At 31.3% G+C, this 19898-nt stretch overlaps 5 protein-coding genes across 7 annotated transcripts in view; 1 reads left to right on the forward strand and 4 right to left on the reverse strand.

Moving 5' to 3' along the window:
* Positions 1-1549: 1549 nt before the first annotated feature.
* On the reverse strand, positions 1550-4279 carry Ttc26 (tetratricopeptide repeat domain 26). The gene is made up of 8 exons (XM_086908992.1): positions 4274-4279; positions 3497-4023; positions 3310-3402; positions 2948-3197; positions 2663-2872; positions 2285-2591; positions 1967-2207; positions 1550-1906 (listed from the first exon to the last, which is right to left on the reverse strand). The coding sequence occupies exons 1-8, from the start codon at positions 4277-4279 to the stop codon at positions 1795-1797; spliced, it is 1746 nt and encodes a 581-aa protein (XP_086765118.1). The 3' UTR covers positions 1550-1794.
* Nubp2 (NUBP iron-sulfur cluster assembly factor 2) lies at positions 4145-6780 on the forward strand. Of its 2 annotated transcripts, XM_086908611.1 has the most exons (6): positions 4224-4447; positions 4702-4913; positions 4975-5063; positions 5222-5443; positions 5735-5888; positions 5966-6780. In XM_086908611.1, the coding sequence occupies exons 2-6, from the start codon at positions 4803-4805 to the stop codon at positions 6170-6172; spliced, it is 783 nt and encodes a 260-aa protein (XP_086764737.1). In that variant the 5' UTR covers positions 4224-4447; positions 4702-4802; the 3' UTR covers positions 6173-6780. The 2 variants fall into 2 exon arrangements, with proteins under 2 accessions (XP_003694399.1, XP_086764737.1); XM_003694351.4 differs by having other exon boundaries at positions 4145-4913.
* On the reverse strand, positions 6317-8826 carry r-l (rudimentary-like). 2 transcript variants are annotated; one of them, XM_086908610.1, is made up of 3 exons: positions 8670-8826; positions 7677-8160; positions 6317-7601 (listed from the first exon to the last, which is right to left on the reverse strand). In XM_086908610.1, exons 1-3 carry the CDS (start codon positions 8715-8717, stop codon positions 6820-6822), a joined length of 1314 nt encoding a protein of 437 aa, XP_086764736.1. In that variant the 5' UTR covers positions 8718-8826; the 3' UTR covers positions 6317-6819. The 2 variants fall into 2 exon arrangements, with proteins under 2 accessions (XP_086764736.1, XP_031772853.1); XM_031916993.2 differs by having other exon boundaries at positions 8276-8735.
* A 141-nt stretch (positions 8827-8967) lies between these two features.
* Srp68 (signal recognition particle 68) lies at positions 8968-11484 on the reverse strand. Its single transcript, XM_012487532.3, has 3 exons — positions 11131-11484; positions 10482-10819; positions 8968-10421 (listed from the first exon to the last, which is right to left on the reverse strand). Exons 1-3 carry the CDS (start codon positions 11222-11224, stop codon positions 9123-9125), a joined length of 1731 nt encoding a protein of 576 aa, XP_012342986.3. The 5' UTR covers positions 11225-11484; the 3' UTR covers positions 8968-9122.
* Positions 11485-18685: 7201 nt separating this feature from the next.
* Positions 18686-19898, reverse strand: part of LOC100867572 (extracellular serine/threonine protein CG31145) — a 53788-nt gene continuing 52575 nt past the window's right edge. Inside the window, exon 7 of the mRNA XM_086909227.1 lies at positions 18686-19880. Within this exon, the coding sequence (XP_086765353.1) occupies positions 19679-19880 (202 nt within the window). The 3' untranslated portion in view covers positions 18686-19678. The remainder of the gene's footprint in view (positions 19881-19898) is intronic.

Genomic DNA, 19898 nt, shown 5'->3' on the forward strand with positions numbered 1-19898 from the left:
AAAAAATATCTTTGAATGATTGTTTAATAAGAATTGAGAGAAAGAGATAATACGAGAGAAGGAAAGTCGAGAGTGAGGAGAACACGAGAGATTTCCGCTCTATCATTACCGTATTTACATACACATTTAGAATAGTGGAAAGTAAGGTACGTTTTTAGCGTAATATCGACGGAAACACAGATATCATCGTTGTTGTATGTATGTATGGGAAATCGAGGAACCGCGATGTCCTTTTCTTTTTCTTCTTCTTCTTCTTTTTCTTTTCCTTTCCTTTCCTTTTCTTTTCTTCTTTTCTTCTTCTTTCTTTTTTCCCCTCAAGAATGTTAAAGAAACATGTAATAATCGATTACTGTATGGACTCGCGAGATTATTTTATATCCGGTGGACTATATTATCCATGTCATAAGGAAAAAAAAAAAAAAAAAAGAAAGGAAAAAAGTCCATTGAAACGAATCAGAGAACGAGTGCCGAATATAGAAATTCGCGCGAATCGCACGAAAAAAAAAAAAAAAAAAAAAGAAAGAAAGAAATTTACAATTGTCGTTGTGCCGTTGAAAGGCACCGCGGAAATCATTTTTCTGGTGCTATTTTTATATATGGAAAACGTAGCCACGATTTGATATCGGGCACTCCTTCTCTCTCTCTAACATTTTGAAACGCGTCGAATAATAAAAAGCGTAGGACACGAGAATTTTCAAACTGTTGTCAAGAAAGAAACACTCTTTTTACTGCCTTCTTAGATGAAACCGTGGAAAATAAGTTGAGATTCTCTGACTCTTGAAGTTGGTTCGCCGCCCTTTCCAGTAATCCAACATTTCGACAAAAATTGGAAATTTAACCAATATCTTGACGATATGATGATAATTTTTAGTTATTGCAAATAGATATTCAATAGCGAAAATCGTTCTTACGTTAAATATTTTTGATACGAGGAGGAAATAGATCGAGGAAATGTTCAATATATATTGCTACTAATTCTTTAATTAATATTATCTTAATAACAAAGACGCAAAAAGATATTATTTGTACGCGAAAACATTGATTACTGGCCAAAGGGCAAAGGCTACCGAACGAGTTTTAAACGATTTATTGTATTATTACAAATAATTATATATATATATAATTTAATAGGGTATCGTTAAAGAGTTTCCTTGCATTTTCTTCGTCTGCTCAATATTTTTGGAATGCCCGCAATGTTCGTGATTGGGTGTTCTTCCTTGTTTCTTTTGCTGAACTTCAGCAGCCATTCCATCGGAATTGTTTTGTTGGAAAATCACGAGGAGAATGGAACAAGTTTTTCGATTCCTCGTGACTTTCCAAAAATGCATTTCGTTTCGAAGAATGTCGAATTTTTTTTTTTTTTTTTTTTTTTTTTTTTGATCGGAGTTGTGCAAGTATGCGAATGCGGTGTACGCCATCGACTATGGTGTTTTTACGATTCACCGATTGTGTTTGTTAAAATTAATTATTATTATTGCTATTACAATGATTATTATTATTATTATTATTATGATTATTATTATTATTATTATATTATAAAATGAGTGTATCACAGTTTAAATATATCTATTTTATATTAAATCATCAACGCCATGAGTTAATTCTTTACACAGTTCTTTTAAATCTTATAATAAAATAGTTTATATATTATTAATTAACAGTAAATATAACAGTAAACACGTGTTGCATAATATATATAAATCCATTAACATAAAACTGTATATATAGATAAGAGATAAAGTTACGTTTCAGGTTTAAACGATTCGTTCATCTGTCCACTCGACTTCTATTATATCAACAATTAATTCTGTTATCTTTACCCCATTTGCGCATCACTCGAATGATCTGCTCCACTTGTGAATTCGAAGTGTTCTTCAAAAGTTGTATAATTTCAGGTAGCAGCTCTCTAAAAAATACGTTACAAAGAATTTGTCGGATTAATGGAATAAATAAAAGGATTGTATACTTCGGTTGCCTTTCAGCCACGATGTATTGAAACACGCCGCAACAAGCGCCACGTTTCCCTTCCCAATTCTCGGGACTTGGATCCATTCGTTCCAGCACGTCGAATGCTTTCGCTGCGTACCAAAATTCACCGACTTTGTAACAATCGTTGGCTATCAATTGGAGCAGATTGAACGATTCCGCCGTTGTGTCCATTTTTAGGTACAAATCCCAAGCCAATTGGGATTTCTTGTTCATTATAACTGAATTAGAATTAAAGAATATATGTAGTAAAAACAATGAGTAAGAATAATTAAAAATTATATCAATATGCTATTACAACAATGCGCCAGGAGACTAATGTAAATATAATCATTCTTATATTTCTCGTTTCGTATATTTAAGAACGCCTCTTCTGCCTCTTTGAAGTAGCCTGCTGCGGTTTGTGCTTGCGCATAATTGAAGTTGAAATTATCTTCATTGGAGAAATAAGTCTTTATTGAATTTAAGTACACGAGAACTTCTTCGAATTGACGGTAGAGGAAGAAACAAGATGCCATGCATTGTCTACCAGGTATGGTATCGCATTCAGATGCGGAGGAGCCCACTAATTGAAAATACTGTTGCGCCGTTTTTATGTTATCGCGCTGAAAATTTAATCAATCGATCAAATTTATTTAATTTATTAATTATTAATTTTATCTTCGTACGAACTTACAGCATTCATCTCTTGCCCCATCACTGCATTAACTATTCCTTTTAAAATATACTCCTGTGGCACAGCTGGTTCAAGATCTTTAATTAATTCGAATGCTTCCCGCACGTCGTCTTGTTTTAAATAATAAATTACTAAATTCAGTCTGGCTTCTGGTATAACATCCACCAAATTGGGCAAAATTTGCAATGCACCTTCTCCACCTTTGAAAACCTAAAAAAAAAAAAAAGGAAAGATTGGATTGGTTGAAGATGTTAAAGAAAAAAAATTCGTAAACGTGTTACGTACAACCGCGTTGTGGCGTATAAGATCGTGACTAAAGCTGAAAGAGTTGGACATCTTTTCTATCAATTGTTTCATCTCACTTTGTGCAGCGTTACCATTGTATAAACGAAAGTGGTTGCACGCTTTTAAATTTATCGCTATTGCACTGTCGGGATATTTTTGCAAATAAACTTGGAGAACTTCTTGAGCTACGTCATAATAATCTAATTTATAGTAACACAAAGCAACGTATACGTTTAGCGCAAAATAATCTCTGTAAAAAAAAGAGGAAACGTGAATATGTGAATAAAATTTTTCGAAAATAAGTCGTGGAATATTTTCGAACAGCGGAAGTGGAAAAGGAAGGAGGGGAAGGAAGCGGATACCTGGAATTTCTTAATTCTTTGATCAAGCAAACGTCTGAATTTTTATCACTTTGATTTTCATCATTGCTACTCGTATCATCGCTATCAAAATCCCTAAAGAACAACTTGATTTCAAATATCGAAATTCTAATTCATTTATCAAGCAGAATAAAAAAAAAAAAAATAAAAGAAACAGGTGGATTACAACCTGTTCTCTAACAAAATCTTTTTGTAAACGTCGATAGCCTCTTGATAATGCGCTCTGAGATAATGAATCGATGCCAAGCTAAGTTGATCCTCTATTACATCCTCCAACATGTGATGATACTCCATTAATTTCGCCTCGTTGCCCATTTTATGCGCCAAATGAAATAAAAGTCTGTTCTTCAATTTACTGTGCGGCGCATCCTCCAAGAGTTTTTGTGATTCAGGGTACATTCCAAGAAAGAAATAACAGCATGCCAAATTTGTCGAGGTATCCGCCGGTGTTTCGTCCCTTTTTTGTAAATTTTCGTAAATCGTAGCTGCACGTTTGTAATCCCCCAAATGGAACGCGCAATAACCCATCCATAGCTCGGAGTTTAAAGTATTTTCTGAGGCGTTGTTGAATTCCAAAAGTGTCAAAGCACCTGTGTAATCGCGTTTCTCTAAAAATTCCTCTAATTTCGGTATTTTTTTGTCCGATGTAGATCTTTTCACTCCCTCGGAAGACGCTGGTTTAGCTCTTGATAATATCTATCACAAGTTTTTATCGTAGATATTAAAACAAATTCGTTTCGAAAAAATCAATTATATATTACTGAATCAATTGGAAATAATACGAATGATTGAACGTAAAAGAATGTGATTTTTAGAACATCGGTAAATTATATATATTAAAGAAAAAAGAAAATGCGATGCACAATGCAATGTTTACCATTTTTAGTCACCGTTGCTAATAGATACATAAATATATTGATTACCATAAGATCGCAAAAACGAATACAGACATTATCACTATATTCGTTTAGTTTAGATATTACTTATTCGGGAAAAATTATTTAATAAAAATTATAAATTGTTAAGATTAAACATTAATTTTCATTGTATATTTAAAAATTTCAAATTAAATTTTTTAGTTCCTCCGTACAGATGTCAGTTCAGTGGTGACAAAATTTAAGTAACTTTTGCTTAAGAATTTTTATATATATTTTTTTTATTTTTAAGGAAATAAAATTGTACGCAACGTGATGACACTTTATATCATAATACATTTGTAATAATTATTATTTCTAAATATAAAATTACTGAAATAAATTATATCGCAAAAAAATTTTTTTATCCAACGAGTTAAAATATGTCTCGCTTTTTAATTTATGTAAATTTGAATACATTGTAATTAAAATTTTTTGTATTTGACGAAATTTACATTAGCCTCGACATATGTAGAACTGATAGAAAACAAAAATTGTCAGAACGCGACCGACTGTCGTGGAGGTTACATCGCCGGTGGTGTTTGCGCATTTCTTTTCGTAATGTTGGAAGGTGTCAAACATGTTTTGTTAGTGCTTTCTGGTAAAGGTGGTGTTGGAAAATCAACAATCAGCACACAATTGGCACTTGCACTTAAGGAATCAGGTTTTCGAGTAAGTTTCAAATTTCTTGATAGTTGTAGGTTATACTACTTATATATTAAAAATATTGTAGGTTGGTTTGTTAGACGTCGATCTTTGTGGACCTAGTGTGCCTTATTTGTTAAATTTAGAAGACAGAGATGTTCATCAATCTTCTGACGGGTATTGAAGATAATTACTATCCATTCCCATAAAAATCACTTCTCTCTAATATTTTATAAATATTTATAAAAAATTATTATGTATTTTTCTTCATATTTATACATATTTATTTATAAAATATAATTATTTAATTATATCATTAATATTTTATTATGTAGATGGGTGCCAGTGTTTGCAGACAAGGAACAAAAATTAGCTGTCATGTCTATAGGATTTTTATTAAAAAATCAAAATGATAGTATTGTTTGGAGAGGTCCAAAAAAAACTGGAATGGTTAAACAATTTTTAACAGATGTCATTTGGCAAGATATTGATTATTTAATTATTGATACACCACCAGGAACCTCAGATGAACACATCACAGTAATGGAAAACTTGAAGTACGATTAAAATTTGTTTTATTCTTACTTATTTTTGTCACACTAATTATAAAAGAAAAGTACATATAAAACATTTTATGGATTTGTACTATTTATAACGTCATGTGCTTTTAGTCTCTACACATGACTATGATTAATAATCATGTGACATTCAAATGAGGTACATTTCTTGTTAGATAAGGATTAGTCATGAGATTGATAAGCTTACACAGTATATTTGAATGTGTATTAACAAAGAATATTTCAACATATAATGATAGATCAAAGTAAAATGATTAAATATTTTTTCAGAAATGTTAAATGTGACGGTGCACTTATAGTAACTACTCCACAAGCAGTTGCAGTGGATGATGTTTTACGAGAAATAACATTCTGTAGAAAAACTGGGATTCATATATTTGGTATTATTGAAAATATGAGTGGTTTTGTCTGCCCATCATGTTCAGTTAGTATAAACTATTTATTTAAATTATAAAAACAAATTATAAAACAAATTTTTTATTTACATAAAATTATTTATAGGAATGTACAAATATATTTTCCGCGGGTGGAGGAATAGCTCTTTCTAAAATGGTAAATGTTCCATTCCTAGCAAAAGTGCCTATAGATCCACAAGTGGGAAAACTAGCACATACTGGTCAAAGCATTCTAATAACATTACCTGATAGTCAGGTAGCACAAGTGTTTCGAAAGCTAGTCGAGGAACTTACCCAGAGCAAGGAAGCATGAAAAATTTGATCTCATGTACACGGTGTTCTCAATGAAATACTGTACTTGTTCGTGGCGATAATATTAGCCCTTTGCGAACTTTCGCATTTTTTTAATATTTTTTAGTAAGACTAAATAAGATAAATTAATTTGAAAAGAAAAACATTCAGGTTTTAGTGGAAAATATATTATCATGACATAATAAACATATGAGACATATATGTAAAATATTTGTATACAAATAATATATAGGATCATAAGGGGATCGTTTAATTGCATTTTACATAAAAGAGGTAGAATATATGTGTACAAATACAACGATTTTTATATAATAGCATTTATGAGAAATATATAAAAGATTTTGCACATTGTAACAAATTAGTACATGTGTGTATATATAATTCTATGTCAGTGTTGATAAAACATTTACATTTTACATTTTAAACTTTTTGTACAAAAATGTGAATAGATTATTATATTATCATTGTATAATGTATATACATTAAAATCTGTAAATCTATGCATTATTCTACTTACAAGTTTTCTTTAAAACTCAATGTCATTCGTTTATTTACGATTTTTAATTATTGTACACATGTTCAAAAATAAAAAGATATATATTTCCCCTACTTTGGCTTTTATCCATCTATAAAATAATGAAATATTTACTAATTCGATATTCGTTTCAGATAAGCTGTCCAAAGTTCCTTTTTGTATTGTAAAGTGGCAGCCAATTTATCTTGAGCTTCAGTAATACCTCTACCAACTACAGCTAAATCAGCTCCAGAATTTACAACAGATTCTGGTATATTGTATTGCTGTCCTAAATTATCAGAAGTTTTCGATAGTTTTACGCCTGGTGTCAATTGAATAAGTCCCAAATTTGAGAAAATATTTGATTGACAAACAATTCCAGTCACCATATCCGAACTTTGTGCGATAGATACAGCGCTCTGCGCATATTCATTAACCGTCAAAGCTCCTTTGGAAGACATTTCCGCTAATATAAACAAACCACGAGGTTCATTTATATTTTTTAAACTATTTTTCAAGCCATCTATAATATTTGGACCTGCAACTGCATGCACTGTAACAATATCTGCCCATTCAGATATTTTATAAATGCCTTTCTCATATTGTAAGGATACCGTATTTCCGATATCGGCAAATTTTCTATCTTCCATCAATAAAAAGTCGTGTTTTTTAGCTAAATCTTTCAAACGTTTGATAAAATCATAGCTAAAATCTTCCAATATATCTACATGTGTTTTAAATAACACAATATGCGGTCCTATTAAATCAGCTATTTCTATAATATCATCTGCTTTAGTCAAATCTGCTGCTAGACATATAGTGGATTTCTTTGTTTCCATCAAATTAAACAACTTAGAAGCAATTGCATTTTTGGTCTTTGTGCTACGAATATGAAATGGAGTTTTTAACCGTTTATCTGAAATTTTTTAAGATAAAAAAATTCAATTAATATAATAAATAATCAATTTATTATTATTAAACATTTTCTTACCTTGAACAGAAATGATTGGTGCTTGGAATTTTAATAAGTAATCGGTCACATTTTTAACTATTTTTGGAGTAATCTTGTTAGCTTCTAACAAATATGCCATAAGTCTAGTAGTTGTATATAAACTCCTCATTCTAATTCCATGATGCTCTATATTTTTCTTACCATTTTGTTCTCTATCAATTACAACAAATGTATCTGTTACTTTTAAACCTTCTTTTCTTAGAATAAATGCTGTTTCTAAAATACTGCTACCACTTGTGACCACATCTTCAATAATCACACAATGATCTCCTTGCTTAAAATTACCCTCTATGATCTTTTTTGTACCATATGCTTTTGCTTCTTTTCGTTTTATTAACATGGGTACATTAGAGTCTGCAGAAATCAATGTTGCTAATGGTAAAGCTGTATAAGGAACACCACAAATTTGTGTTATATCTGGACATTCTTCTGCAAATGTCCATAGTATTTTTGCCAAGCGAACCTATACATAAGATAAATGTAAGTATTATAAATATATTATTTTATATTACTTTGAGATATGTATAAATGTATTTGAGATATGAAAATAATTATAATCACTATTACATAATGTTTACCATTATTTTTGGATACGATATTAATACTCTTAAGTCAAAATATATTGGAGTTTTAAGACCAACTTTAGTTACAAAATCACCAAATTTAAATGCATCTATTTCATAAAGTGCTATAGCTAGCTCTTTTAATTCAGCATCCATTGCGTCTAAATTTTTCAACATGGTTTCAATTTTTAATACAAACACAAAATTTAAAAAAAAAAAGATGAAATCGCTTATTAAGGTTAGTTATTTTTTATCATTTAATTTTATAAAACTTTTATTATACTTTTAGTATGCTTTCTAGAAGATTTTTAATTTCATATAAAAATATAAATTCAAATAACGGACAAAATAATTATATTTAAAATAATTAACTGATATCAATCTCGTGATTATCAGATATTTTTCTTACTTTATACTTATATGTTACATACTGAAATCCGAGAACATATAACAGCATAATAACACATAATATAGTATATAAATCAACAGGTATAGTATTGTATCAATTTTTTTCAAGATTTAAGATAAATCATTCCATACGCAAGCTCAAGTATTAATTTTTTTTTTTTTTTTTCTATAATAAATGATAAAAATTCCATTTAGTTCAACACTATTCAGGAAATATAATAATATTAAATAATAAATAAATAATAAATATATTTTCTTATAAAAATATAGGGTTAAATGTTAGTAAAAAATCAAACATATATTAATAATATTCTCTTTATTTCTCGTTATTCAATATTGCTGTTATAAGTGAAAACTTGATTCTTATCATGGCAAATGAATATCGTAAAAATACATTATCGTACTATGTTCGATAACATTTAAAATCGAATGTTTTTCAAATGTTTTCCTTATTTTATTTATTTCCCCAACCCCAAAGACCTTTAACAAATCCTGTAAGACCAGCTTGGCCTCCTTTTTTAGCTTGATCGCCAAGTTTTTCGCTTAAATCAGGAAATTCAACCATATTGAAAGCTAAATCGAAAAAGAGTGGTTTGCAAGGAATAGGTTGCATAGATGGTGGCAATTTGTAAACGTTAGGTTGTTTCGTAAGAAGCGCATTATCTTCTCTATATTCGTATAAACGTTCATACAGAGGTTTTTTCGTTTTTGTGTATTTATTAATACCAGATTCTTCTTCTTGTCCATCCTCTAAAACACTGTGCGCATGTGCTGCATACTTGGCACCTTCTATAGAAATTTCTAATTTTTGGAGAGCTTCTTTTAATGATTCTGGAAGCACTTTATCATAATTTTCAAGCGCATCTTTTGCGTGTTGTGCAGATCTTTGATATAAAGCCATGGCTTCCCGCCATCGATGAAGATTCGCTAACGATTGCGCCATGTAATAACATCTAAAGGCTCTGTAACCCTTTGTTTTAGCTTCCTGCTCACGTACAAATTCTTCATCATCTTGCAGCTGTGATATTTCAACAAGATTATGAAGTGCTGCTTCGTATAATCGTACAATATCCTGTGGTTTCGTTTTTGCAGATTCTTCCGCCGCTTTGATCAATGCTAAATTTCTTTCCAATGTACGAGACAATCTAATATATTGCAAATACGTAATTAAATGTTGTGAAGGGGATAGCTTATCGTTATCTTTGTTCTTTAATTCATTTTTAAATAAATCTCGTACAATTGAGATTGCATCTTTACAATCTATTAAGTGTGCTTCCAGCAAATCAATTTTAGCTTGATTTGTTGCTGCTTTTTCTAATGTTTGATTTAATCTAGAATCAGCAATTAAAAGACCAGCTGCTCTTGGTGGTACTACACCACATGATTGACCACGCCAAGTCACTTCTTCAGCATTTGCTTGTTTTTCTCGAGTTTGAGCTATCAATGAATCTAAATTAGCTAATAATTCGCCACTTAGTTGTCCTCTCATTTGCATTAAGTCATCTATGGCAGTGGTATCTCCTATATTATAGGCACAATATCTAAGGCTCGGAGCAAGCTCCTCAACACGAGCATTGTACATTATTTGCTCAGATTCTGATAATGCAGAAGCTAGTTTTCCATATACTACCTGAGCCTTTTTCAAATTTTCCATTGCTTTTTTCCAAAGTTGCAGTTCAAAATGTAAAGATCCATGTATCCATGCGACATATGCTTGAGCTTCTAATTTTGTTCTTGCATCACAATTAACACTCTAAAATACATATTTGTATTAAAAAATCAATACTTGAAATTATGAAAGAATATAGGTTACCTCTATCAGTTCTTGTAATTGTAAAGAATATGTAGCAGCTTTTCTTAGCCTAGATATCAAATGAAACTTTTTCCTTGGTTCTGTGTTAGATTCTTGTCGTAACTGCATAGCATAACTCCAAGCACGTTCTGCCATTATTAAGGGAACTTGTAAAAATTTATCATCAGTAACCATTGCGGGTAATATATCTCTTCTTTTAAAATGACGTTTGTCTCCTTGTGGAACTTTTAAAACTTTTCTAAGACGTCTAAGTCTTCTTGAACAATAACCACGATATCGCTGATAGTCACCATGTCTTAACCCATGTTGTTGTTGTGCTTCTTTTATAATTTTTAGAACTATTTAATTGTCAAGGATATTATTATTAGAAATACTAGAATATGATTTACAAACATGGAAGAAAAATGAAGATTATTAATTAAATGAACTGAATCATGTTTCAAAATAAAAGTATAAAATGTAAAAAATAATTTTTATAATATCTTTTATACATTTATTTAAATTATTTTTTTTATTTTGTTTATTGTGTATTAGAAAAAAATTTATATAATTAAAAAAAAAAAGAAAAAGGAAAAATATAGGTTAGAAAATAACATATGGCGTTGACAGAACAATTTTCGTATATTTAAAATCTTTTTCAAAAGGATACTTTCCAACGAGTACGTCTTCTGTTCCGTCGACGTCGTATCATCATTTATTTGATTTTCTCTCAATGATTCACTATTTTTTTCTTCCACAACCATCGTACTATAACCACGTATCCGATTTTCACCAAGTTTTTTTAACCATAAATTCAACTACAATCACAAAATATTTGTAGTTACATGTACAATTCACATCTCTTCAATGAAAACGCGGTAATTTTAAGTACAAGTCAATGCTATGAATAGTGAAAATAAATTAATAAAATTTTAAACTTATTCGGACTACTAATATAATTACTATTTTTCGTAATAAAAATTGGCTTCTGTTACAAAATTTTTAATTACTCGTTTTCTATTTTCGAAAATATCAATATTTTTAAGTTCATATTGAAATTAGAAATTTAGGCAAGTTTCTCATATAAATTTTATAAAATTTTTCTCAATTAATTATTTATTAATGATTATCATGTATTAATCAAATAATATTAGATTATTCATTTATATAACAATAAAAATAATAAAATATGAATAAAATTTAATGAAAATAACAGAAAAAACAATATTTCAAATGCATAAAATATACATCATATTATTTAAAATAAATCCCATTTTAATAAAAAATTAAAAAACATGAAAAACATATTGTGTATCAATAATATCAATTAAATATTACATATTAATCGTTAATAAATAATTTCAGAAGAATTTCATTAAAATTGATACGAAAAATTTATTTGAAATTGTAATTTTACTATGTGAGCTTAAAAAAAACTGAAATTTTTAATAAATAAAAAGTAATTGCTACACCAAAATAAAAGCTTCTGATAAAATAGGCAAGTATATTATAAATTCTATAATTAGAATTAAGTAAAATGATAAAAAAATGTTTCTTCTGGAAATATGGAGTTTAAAAAGGTAAGTATAAAGGTAAGTATAAAGGTGAGTATTTTCATTAAAATCTACGTATAATCTAAGTATGATTAACCAAAAAATTTGAATTCAATTCTTATGAAAATGACGTCACTAAAAATTCCTGAAATTTCCGAAATTCTTGGAAATGACGTCAAATTCTTAGAACTTTCAAATAGATGAACAATTTCAAAGTTTGATTTAAAATTTTCCTTTGTTTATAAACAAAGGTTTGTTTATTTACATTTTCAATGTTTATTTACATTTTTCGTTTGTTTATTTACAAAAATTTTCGAAAATTTGTAAAAATTTCATATCGAAATCCGAAAATTTTCGTTTGTTTGCAAACAATGGTCTGTTTATTTTGATTTTGAATGTTTATTTACATTTTTTTTGTTTGTTTTGGGAAAATTCCTAGAAATGACGTCAAATTCTTGGAATTTCCGAAATTCTTGGAAATGACGTCAAATTCTTAGAATTTCCGAGAATTTTTACAATTTCAAAGTTTGGTTTTTAAAATTTTCCTTTGTTTATAAACAAAGGTTTGTTTATTTACATTTTCAATGTTTATTTACATTTTTCGTTTGTTTATTTACATTTTCAATGTTTATTTACAAAAATTTTCGAAAATTTGTAAAAATTTCATATCGAAATCCGAAAAATTTCATTTGTTTGCAAACAATGGTCTGTTTATTTTGATTTTGAATGTTTATTTACATTTTTTTTTGTTTGTTTTGGGAAAATTCTTAGAAATGACGTCAAATTCCTGGAATTTTCGAAATTCTTGGAAATGACGTCAAATTCTTAGAATTTCCGAGAATTTTTACAATTTCAAAGTTTGGTTTTTAAAATTTTCCTTTGTTTATAAACAAAGGTTTGTTTATTTACATTTTCAATGTTTATTTACATTTTTCGTTTGTTTATTTACATTTTCAATGTTTATTTACAAAAATTTTCGAAAATTTGTAAAAATTTCATATCGAAATCTGAAAATTTTCGTTTGTTTGCAAACAATGGTCTGTTTATTTTGATTTTGAATGTTTATTTACATTTTTTTTTGTTTGTTTTGGGAAAATTCTTAGAAATGACGTCAAATTCCTGGAATTTTCGAAATTCTTGGAAATGACGTCAAATTCTTAGAATTTCCGAGAATTTTTACAATTTCAAAGTTTGGTTTTAAAATTTTCCTTTGTTTATAAACAAAGGTTTGTTTATTTACATTTTCAATGTTTATTTACATTTTTTTTGTTTGTTTTGGGAAAATTCCTAGAAATGACGTCAAATTCTTGGAATTTCCGAAATATAAATTTTTGTTCAACTTTTATATACTTACCTGTTCGATACTTACCTTTACTTACCTTAACTTCGTAAATGTTATTGCATACGGTATTAATGTTTTTTCAACAGTTTTCTTAATTCTACAAATACTTACCGTTTAAAATACTTACCATTTATAGCTTAATTATAAATCAATTGATTTTAATAGAAATGAGAAAATATTTAATAAGATTTTTTATGTTATCTTTTTATAGATGGATGCATTAACTTATATAAATCAAGGTTTCTTTCTTTCTTTTTATATAGATTTTTTTTAATGCAGTACTTGATGTAAATCGGCATTTTCTGTAAAAAAATTAAATTATGTAATTTAAAAAATTAATCAATGATCATTAAATAATCTCTATATTATAAAATGTATATGAAAAATATATGTATGATATGTACAAATTATAAAAACTTATATAAAAAATATAATTATATATAGCAATTACATAAATTACAAAAATTACATATATCATATTAATTAGAAACGAACAAAAACTACAGTTAACGTATTTTATATGCAATATAAAATATTATCAAATATAATTGAAAATCAGAAGCATTTTATAGCTTTTACGAGATAGAACCATCTTATCCGCAAGGCCATTTTACCTATAGAAATAAAATTATCCTATATAAATATCTTATGTGTATATATATATATATATGTAATAATTAATGATTAATAAATATTTAATTAATAAATTTGAAGCGAATAAATAAAGTTATTCGAATAAAGAAATCGTCACGGTTTTTAAACGCATGAATTTATAAAGTAAATATAGACAAGGAAAGTAAATAGTGAGAAAAGGACAGAGATAGAGTAAAAATTGTGGAATCAGCGCCATCTCCAGAGTGCCGCAAACGAAACTCGCGTAAAAAGGACAGAAAATGGTGGAAAAAGGATAGAGATAGGTTAAGAATTGTATTTGTGCGCCATCTCTTGAATATTCCTGAAAAAAAAAAGAACATATTTTCTTTAATATTCAAGAGATGGCGCGAATTCGCAATTCTTGTTCTGACTTATCCTACTTTTGAAGAAGTATCTTTAAAACCTGAAAGATGGCGCTAGTGGTTAATTCCTATATTATCTCTGTCCTTCTCTTCCTATTTTCTGTCCTTTCCACATGAGTTTCTTTTGCGGCACTCTGGAGATGGCGCTGATTCCACAATTTTTATCCTATCTCTGTCCTTCTCTCGCTATTTATTTTCCTTGTCTACGTTTATCCCTTACACATTTCTATATATTTATACTCAAACGAGATAGTTACAATACAGTCGTTGATTTTTTTGTCTTCGTTGTCCAATCTATTGATTAAAAATCTTAATAGAATTTATCCCGTCCAACTTTTGGATACGATATATCATAGAATTAGAATAGATAAATGAAAATTGACGAATTATTTATTTTACACATTTTAAAGAAAGAAAAACAAATTTTTATTTTAAGTATCTAAAAAAAATAGAAAAAAATTTCTGCTCATACTGACCTACGAAATTTTTAAGAGACATTTTCCATTTATCGTCTTTGGTATCGAGAATTTTTAGCGCATTACATAATTTCATCACTGTGATCTCATTAAAAATAGAAAAGAACAGCGTGCACAGGCATCCTCTTCGCGATGATTTAACATGAGAATGCGGCCATTTGAACGACAAAGCTGCTCGACGAGCGAAAAGAAACATCCTCTAGCTTCTGTGAATCCTTTCTGATTATGCAAACGACGCATTAGAATGCATTCCATCGAAATGTTCGACATTCTTGTGGAAACTACGCCCTTCAAACCTCGTGTTACGCTGCATGCGACCGCTTATAATCTTCTAATATGAAAGAATCTTTCAAATATACAGTTTTTTGAAATGGTTATCGTTGCTCGAGTCGCAATGATGTTTCAAAAGAGAAAAAAAAAAAAAAAAAAGAAAGAAAGAAAAGAAAAAACTGCTATGAACTTCGTATTACATAGCGGATCGAACGAAATGATATTTAATATCCAAAGATTTAAGATCTTTCGAAACATTTTTATAAATTGAATTCTCAAAAGGACGACACGTTGCAGTCGAAGAAAAAGAAGAAGAAGAAGAAGAAAGAATCGAAGGGAAACGTGGATAATGTTTATCAGAGCGCATTGGACCGTGAGTTTTTCGCCTCTCCCCATAAATCAACCCTTAATGTTCGTCCCTTTGTGATCTTCGACGACATTCTCAACTTTCTTCCTCCGGTGGAAGAAATGTTGGTCGAGCAACTTTCTGCTTTCTTCCTTCGTGCAATCACCCCCATCCCTCTCCCTCCGATATAGATTTTTATTTCGCCAAAAAAGAGGAAAACTTGCTCTCTCGGAGAGAACTAACAACCATTTCATTTTATGCTTCCAAGTTGCCTTACCAATATATGTAGATATAACCACTTTCAATGGTAATTTTCAACTTTTCAACTTGTTCTTTCGAAAGAAGATTATCATTATTACACACACACACACACACATATATATATAAATATCGAAATAATAAAATGTTTCGTTCAACTTTTTTCACTTTATATTTATTTATATATAACTCGTATTATTTATTCCTAAATGGTCTAAAATCAATCCCAAGAGAAGGAAAAGTTCGAGAGCGCTCGAAGGAAAATGTTCCTCTTTACAAGCGCATTCCATTCCTTGGAAATTTTTCCACCCGAGGCAGCTTTCGATCCGATTTGATCGATCGATCGATCCGCCAAACACTCTGAAAACCTTTCCTTTCCATTAAATTATTCGCCATTTTTTCGATAAACTATTCCACAAAGTTTCCACCCAATATTCGAAGTTCCGGCCCGTAAATAAGTCCTGTTGACTCTCTCTCTGTGAAAGTTGGGCGGCGAAGTAAGTGAAAGTTTCAAGTGGATAAAGTCGGCCGATGATCAGCCGTCGAGCCGGAGACCTCGACTTCGATTCGAAATTCGAAACACGCATGATTTCCTCCAAACCCTCTCCTTCGAAACGTTATCATTTCGATCTTCCTCTGCGATTAAACCAAGGTTTTCACCCGCCAATTCACGCGTCGAGCTGAGAAAACTTTTCGAGAATCGAGGAAATCTTGAGCGCATCCATCCATCCATCCCGTTGATCCCGTTTTCCAAGAATCTGGAGAACGATTTCATTGGCAGAGAGGAGGATAGTCGAAATCTTGGGAGCGAAAAGCTTCGCCCTCTTGGCGTTCGTTCGACTCGAGACGACATCTCGCGATAATTTCCAACCGTTTCAACTGTTATTGTTAAACTGGATAAGCAATAAGCTTATGGCGAAGTGGTGCAAATTCCTCGAAATTCGTCTAGATGGGAAATTGCGAGCTGTCAGGAAACAGACTGGTTCTGGCCAGGACGTTTAACGTCATAGGCAAAGCCGAGATTGCGTAATTAACAGGATATATCCTTGCCAATCCACCACCACCACCACCGCCCCCTCCTTCATCTGGATCGGTGGCAAGGGGTTCCGCGTCTTGCAAAGGGGGATTGAGATCGCGTTACGCTCCTGTCGGTTACAGGAACCAGTTGCCAAAGCTGCTTAAGACGACTACCAAGATTGATTGGAATCCACTCCTTTGCCCGCTCGATCCATCGTTTTTCCGATTCTAATCCCGCTGATGCAGTCTTCTTCTCCTCCCCAAAATTCGATAAACGAAACGATTTACGAATTACATCTCGAGAAGATTGAAAATAGGCGATTTATTTTCCGATCAAATTCGAATTTTTCGGGGAAACGATTTAAGACACTCGCTCGATCTCGTTAAATTAATTCAATCCTACGAATTTTCACGCAACAGGATTTCTCCTATCCTCAACTTTCGAACAATTTCGTCGTTTGCGCATTCCGTGATTCTCAATGGGAGGGGAGAATTTAAAGTTTGCGGCGTGATTATCTAATAATTCTTGGGCGTAAATGGCGGGTTGATTAAGAATGGAAGAATGGAAAGTTTTCGAATGGATGCCGCACAGTTTGGCGAGCTTTTATCGATCCCGAGTGAAAATTCCTCGTTTACCTTGGCCGCGTGAAAACTTTCGCCCAAATTTCGCGGAATAGGGTCCGTGGATAAAGTTCGTGAACCATTCTCATTTCGAAGGAACGTACGTGTATCGGCAATTTTCTGAGAGAAGAAACAACGATTCGAAAAATTTGATAGTCTTGGAAGTCCAGATTCCAAGATTTCTCCACGATTGAAATTTCGATTGAAGCGCGTCGATATTCGTTCGAAATGGGGAAATTTCGTTGATTCTCAACTTTTTTAATCGCGCTCTCGAAAAATTGCATCAATGAGTTTTTTCTCTCTCTCTGAAATTAAACGTTATGAATTTTCTACTTATTTCTACGATTTTCTTTTCTTTTTCTTCTTTTCCAACGTTTCGTCTCGTCTCGTCTCGTTTCTCGTGAAATAAAATTAGAACGAGAGTCCACGTTGGTGAGGAAGTTTTGGGAAAAGAGGAATGAGATTCGATAGAGGATCGAAACGGAGGAAAAAAAGGATGGATGATTAATAATGAAACTCGCCTCTTTGGGATAGCCTGGAAACTCTTAAATTATTACGCGGTGTAATTAAAAGACTCGCTGAATCTTTTAGATTCGTTTAATGAAACCCCCCGAAAAAATTGATTTTTCAGTCGATATCGCGCCTTATTTCCATTTTCAATGTCTCTTAATATTGGCAAATTATACACGATTCGATTTAATTCGATGGCTTAATTGGCTGGAAAATTATCGAGGGGGAAAAATTACTTCTAATTTTTTTTCAAAATATCCACGATATTTGAACGATCTCATTATCACGAGCGAATAGAAGATGAATAGAAAAGGTACTCGAATTTTATGTTTCCCCGCTTAGAGTTCTGTACTTCTTGGAATAGTTGGCAAGATGACGGAAGGAAAAGTGGGGAGGGAGGGAGGGAGGGAGAGAGAGAGAGAGAGAGTTTGATCGGCAAGTTCAACACGATATTTTAAGATCTTGCGCCAAGAAGTTGGGGCAAAACTTTGGGGCAAAAATTACAATATTAAATTGTGCGAAATTAATTCTGGAAAACTTTTTATTATCCACCTCTTTACTTTGTCCGAACGAAGCTAGGAAAGGGAAAGAAAATTTGATAAGCAGAATTACGCAAACTTGGAATGGCCGAGGGATGAAAAATCGAGTCGATCATCGAGTATTTAAAAAAAAAAAAAAGAAAGAAAAATCGAAACTTCGTCTAATTTAATAATTCTTTTCAAAATAATCCCCTGCGAAGAAGGGGATAGGGACGATAAGGAAGGGATAAAAGCGAGAATTTCGGTAGAAAAGAAAAAAGAAAAAAATACATCGATAGACTTGTTCAACAAAGTTTCTTTTCTTTTCCTCCTTGCCTTCTCCTCTCCAAAAAAAAAAAAAAGCACACTTACGAGTACAGGTGCACCTCGAAAAATTCATTCACGCGTACGAAAAAGCACACGCATTAAAAAAGACACGCACACGCATAGCCTTCTTCACATGAATTGCATTCCAACTCGCACGCGGTTAACGTATAATAATTCCACGGCTGGAAACTCGATTCCTCTGGGTAAAAAAACTCTGGCCGTCGACGAGCGCGTTGTGTTATCTCGAGGAATCGTGGCTCAGAAAAATCGTGGGCCGATAGATCGCCACGCGACGAGGTTTAATTAATCGGGTTGATGAACGATCTATGCGATATTTCCTGAGCTATTCTGAAAATACTCGATCAGATAACATTGCACTCGTTACTTTCAACGACGAAACGCAGTTATCGTTGAAGTATCCAGCCCTGAAAAGCGACTTTATCGATTTTATATTTATACCTTTTATACACATGGAAAGCAGGCGTTCCAAATGGTTTTGATCTTAATATTCTTCTCTTAATTATGATACAATACGCTATGTACAATCTCTTTGTACAAGTTTCTTTGTGATAAAAACAAAAAAAGAAAGAATAAAATAGACTTGTTTTATATATATATATATAATATATAAACAACGATTAACGAATATTCGAGAAAAAAGAAATCTTAAAAAGAAAATGTCGTCGATAAAATATATATGTATATATATCTCTTATCTTTGTCCCTGTTATCAGTGTTCAACATCGATATTTTACACACGCATATTTTTACACGTTCTTTTTCGTTTTTTTACAATAAACTACATCCATCATCATCATCATCATCATCATCATCGTCGTCATCATCAGTTAAAAATCTCACTTTTTCTTCTTCTCTTCGTTTCCTTTATATATATATATATTATATATATTTATTCATCAACGATCAGAATCTTTAATTCGCACTAGGAAATCGAACGAAACGGCTAGGATCCGGTATCCTCCGTTTTCTCGTGGACGATTTGGCTCGAATCCTCTCGATTCACGCAGTCTCTGATCGCTTGAAGAATCACGCGCACCCTCCTGTCGAGAGCCGCCAGATGGGGTTCCCAGAGAACGGGGGCCACTGGGTCCTTGGCCATGCTTTTTCGCAGTGCCTCGCTCAGTGGGACTGGTCCGTTGTGAAATCTAAAAGAAGAAAAAGAA

The sequence above is a fragment of the Apis florea genome, unplaced genomic scaffold (assembly GCF_048593485.1).
Source record: "Apis florea isolate Af1SG1 unplaced genomic scaffold, ASM4859348v1 contig_3081_pilon, whole genome shotgun sequence".
Taxonomy (NCBI): domain Eukaryota; kingdom Metazoa; phylum Arthropoda; class Insecta; order Hymenoptera; family Apidae; genus Apis; species Apis florea.

Bases quoted from the DNA above. Each gene is read 5' to 3' on its own strand.
- Ttc26 (XM_086908992.1), bottom strand. The intron at 3,198-3,309 runs GTATCCGCTTCC...TTTTTTTTACAG, and splicing joins AAAGAATTAAGAAATTCCAG to AGATTATTTTGCGCTAAACG. The intron at 2,873-2,947 runs GTACGTAACACG...TTTTTTTTTTAG, and splicing joins TTATACGCCACAACGCGGTT to GTTTTCAAAGGTGGAGAAGG.
- Nubp2 (XM_003694351.4), top strand. From the start codon at position 4,803: ATGTTGGAAGGTGTCAAACATGTTTTGTTAGTGCTTTCTGGTAAAGGT. The intron at 5,444-5,734 runs GTACGATTAAAA...ATATTTTTTCAG, and splicing joins ACAGTAATGGAAAACTTGAA to AAATGTTAAATGTGACGGTG. The intron at 5,889-5,965 runs GTTAGTATAAAC...AATTATTTATAG, and splicing joins TTGTCTGCCCATCATGTTCA to GAATGTACAAATATATTTTC.
- r-l (XM_031916993.2), bottom strand. From the start codon at position 8,437: ATGTTGAAAAATTTAGACGCAATGGATGCTGAATTAAAAGAGCTAGCT. The intron at 8,161-8,275 runs GTAAACATTATG...TCTTATGTATAG, and splicing joins TATCGTATCCAAAAATAATG to GTTCGCTTGGCAAAAATACT. The intron at 7,602-7,676 runs GTAAGAAAATGT...AAAAAATTTCAG, and splicing joins ACCAATCATTTCTGTTCAAG to ATAAACGGTTAAAAACTCCA.
- Srp68 (XM_012487532.3), bottom strand. From the start codon at position 11,224: ATGGTTGTGGAAGAAAAAAATAGTGAATCATTGAGAGAAAATCAAATA. The intron at 10,820-11,130 runs GTATCCTTTTGA...ACAATTAAATAG, and splicing joins GAAGACGTACTCGTTGGAAA to TTCTAAAAATTATAAAAGAA. The intron at 10,422-10,481 runs GTAACCTATATT...TATGTATTTTAG, and splicing joins AATTACAAGAACTGATAGAG to AGTGTTAATTGTGATGCAAG.